Source organism: Myotis davidii, unplaced genomic scaffold (genome assembly GCF_000327345.1).
Source record: "Myotis davidii unplaced genomic scaffold, ASM32734v1 scaffold104, whole genome shotgun sequence".
Classification (NCBI taxonomy): Eukaryota; Metazoa; Chordata; class Mammalia; order Chiroptera; family Vespertilionidae; genus Myotis; species Myotis davidii.
The window spans coordinates 2,852,074-2,855,665 of NW_006296625.1; the positions used below are offsets into that span (position 1 = coordinate 2,852,074).

At 32.4% G+C, this 3,592-nt stretch overlaps 1 protein-coding gene across 3 annotated transcripts in view; it reads right to left on the reverse strand.

The window, feature by feature from the left end:
• Positions 1–632: 632 nt before the first annotated feature.
• LOC102765830 (cytochrome c oxidase subunit 7A2, mitochondrial) overlaps positions 633–3,592 on the reverse strand; it is a 10,037-nt gene continuing 7,077 nt past the window's right edge. For all 3 annotated transcript variants that reach the window (XM_015569430.1, XM_006772166.2, XM_015569429.1), the window contains 2 exons: positions 1,882–1,966; positions 633–835 (listed from right to left, as the gene is read on the reverse strand). In XM_015569430.1, the coding sequence (XP_015424916.1) occupies positions 777–835; positions 1,882–1,966 (144 nt within the window). In that variant the 3' untranslated portion in view covers positions 633–776. The remainder of the gene's footprint in view (positions 836–1,881; positions 1,967–3,592) is intronic.

The following is a 3,592-nucleotide window of genomic DNA, read 5'->3' on the forward strand; positions in this document are numbered from 1 at the left end:
TATTATACAACCCTCACTCACAGATTTCCCCTAGATCTGATGCCTTCTAGATTCTAATCTTTAGATAGTGTTATAAATGTACACCTTGCAGAGATGGCAAAGTCTAACTCCTTAATCTTCCCTGAGAAGCTAACTTTTAGAAATGAACTAAGCATTTAAGGAAAGTTACACTTTATGTTATGATTAAAGAAACACAATAGAAATCCATTCTGAGTATGAAAAAAATAAACACTAAATTATTTGTTACTCTACTAAAGCCTAAATCTAAACCATAGATTACAACCAGTATTTAACTATACACTCACATAGCTAATAAAGGGGAAAAAAAACACAAAAAACTTGAACCCCATGCACCGAAAATAGCCTGCTTCCACCAACGTCAGGTATTAGCATATCCCAGGATATAGCAGATTGGGGGCAGGACTTCAAGCTCAATTAAAGCTGAAGGTCATTCCATTGTGTAATTCTGAGCTGCTAAAAATAAAATTTCACTAAAAAAATCACAATGGTACTTTATACAACCTTAATGACAAAAGAATAATTTTTTGCTCCTTATCTAAAATTTATAATACTGACCAAAAGCTAATAATTATTGGTATATGTATAGTAAAGTGTGATAAAATAAGACAAAGCATGGTAAAGATTGCTTTATTGGTGGCAGTTAGTACAAGTCAATAAATATTGATCCCAAAGAAGAACTCAGTTACTGTCAGCTTACTGGTCCATAGAGAGCTGAATGAAATTGAACCAGCTGATTGCTGGGAGGATAACTGAGGTCAACCCTGCTTCTTTGGAAATGAAGCCAAAGCCAGCTGATATATGGCATAAATTGTTCCTAAAAAAATAAAAGAAACACAAGAACTTAAAAATGTATACGCATACTCTGAATAACTATACAGGCAGTGTTTATTAAAATACATTTTAATTTCATTTTCAAAATTGAGCTATCAGCTATTAAAATGTATATACACTTTTTAAGTCACCCTGTATATAAATATTTATTCTAGTTTCAATATTACTTAACTTCTACACAAAGTTCTAGATACAGTGCAATAATGTATTTGTCATCTTAAAAACAAAAATTTTTAAATAAAATTAAGAACATATATAAAGGTAATTTCCATACTCATCTAAGAATGCCTGAGAAAGCTAAGAATGATTAAAAAACCAACAAGAGGTAAAAATACACAAGCTTTCCCTAAAGTGTATTGCCAATGTAAAACCAAGGAACATGATATATAATTTTAAAATAACCAAGAATAGCTAATAACTAGAAATTTATAACTCTGCTCCTACTATACCATTTTGTGTATTATACTGCTAATACTGAATAATGGACCTGCCTAATCCACAGAAAAAAATGTCAAAGCACTTTGCATATAGTAATAAGTATTGGTCTGCACTGGTTTTGTCATAAATGTGTACAAAATTGAGATGTAAAATTTTTTTATTATGTATCACAAAATGTTTAAAAGCCCCTTACAGGAGATGGGGTAGAGTAGATGCCTTGGATTCCTCCAAAGGCCTGCAGGGCCAGCAACTGGCACATGGAAGGCCAATCATCAAACTTTACTGGTTTATTTGTTAAAGACATTAAAATGTTCTTATACAATATGTACCAATCACCCTCTTGAATCCTTAGAGCAAAGCAGTAAGATCTCAGATTCTAGAGAAAGAGTGCCTGTGTTAAAATACTGGCATAGCATGCTATATACAGACAATGTATTATAAAATTGTATACTTGAAATATATAATATTAATGAATGACATCCCAATGAATTTAATAAGAAATAATATTTTAAAAATACTGGTATAGTAAAAGCAATGAAATTGTTAGTTATCCTTACTATTACTTTTCTATATGCATTTCAAATGTCTTACCACCAACTGTAAGAATCATGGTAGCTCTATACAGGAGGGCATCAGCTATCCCACCCTTTAGATGTACTGGAATTCCATCATCCTCCTAAGTTAAAAAAAAAAATAATAATATTAAGAAAAAGATTAATCCATTCATATAAAATTAAGTGGCTAGAATTTAAATATTTTAAATTTCAAAATTAAAAAGAACTACAATTTTCCTGATTTTTCTCTACTACTACTCCTCCTCCTCCTCCTCCTCCTACCACTACTTTTAAAATAAGAACTTCTAAAGTCAACACTTTCTTTTAAAGTTAATTTGAGATCCAATAAAGATGTTCTTTCCATGGAATATATAAAATACAAATGTCAATGATATGAAAATATATTCATTGAGTTCATCAACTTAATTACAAATATTAGTAATCATCACATTTTAGATTCAAAGAGAAGATTTTTTTTATTCTTTAAAATAAAGGCAGAGATTAAAAATGGTGGCGAAGTAATTGGATGCTACATGGACATGCTCCCAGGACCAAACTGGAATTACAACTAAAATACAGAAAAACTTCCTGAGTAATCAATGGAAGACTCCCTGGAGAAGGGTTGAAAAAAATCACTCAATCAGAGAACCAAAAAGAAAAATCAATTAAATAACAGGACAGCTTCAGGAAGCTGTGGAACAACGTGAAATGTAACAATACTTGAATACCAAGAGTGCATGAATAAAGGGATAGAGAATGTGTTTGAAGAAATAATGGCAGAAACCTTCCCTAACCTGGTAAAGGAAAAAGTCACACAAGTTCAGAAGGTACAGAGAACCCCAAGCAAGAAGAACCCAAACAGGCACATACCCAGACACATCATAATTAAAATGCCAAAAGTTAAAGACAAAGAGAGAATTTTAAAGGCAACAAAAGAAAAGGTTACCTACAAAGGAGTTCCCATAAGGCTGACACCTGATTACTCATCAGAAACGCTACAGGCCAGAAAAGAATGGCATGAAGTACTCAATGTAATGGAAAGCAAGGATCTGAGAACAAGATTACTATATCCAGCAAGGCTATCATTCAAAATACATGGTCAAATAAAGAGCTTCCCAGATTTAAAAAAAAAAAAAAAAAAGGCTAAAGTAGTACATCACCACCAAGATAGCATTAATGCTAAATGGACTGCTGTAATGAGAAGAACTAGAGAGAGAAACCTAGCCATACAGAATTAAAATGGCAATAAATAAGTACCTATCAATAATAACCTTAAATGTAAATGGATTAAATACTCTAATCAAAAGGTGTAGAATAGGTGAATGGATACAAACACATGACCCAACTATATGCTGTCTACAAGAGACCCACCACAGAACAAAAGACACACACAAGATGAGAGTGAAGGGATGGAAAAAAATTTTCCATTCAAATGGAAAAGAAAAAAAAGCTGGAGTAGCAATACTCATATCCAACAAAACAGACTTCAAAATGAAGGCCATCACAAGAGACAACAAAGGTCACTACATAATACTAAAGGGACGATCCAACAAGAGGATATAACCCTGGTAAACATATATGCACCCAATACAGGAGCACCTAAATATATAAAAAGACTTCAACAACCCGCTGACTACACTAAATAGATCTTCCAGACAAAAACTTAACAAGGAAAAAGAGACTCTAAAGGACACACTGGATCAGATTGATTTAATAGACATTTATAGAACATTTCACCCCAATGCAGC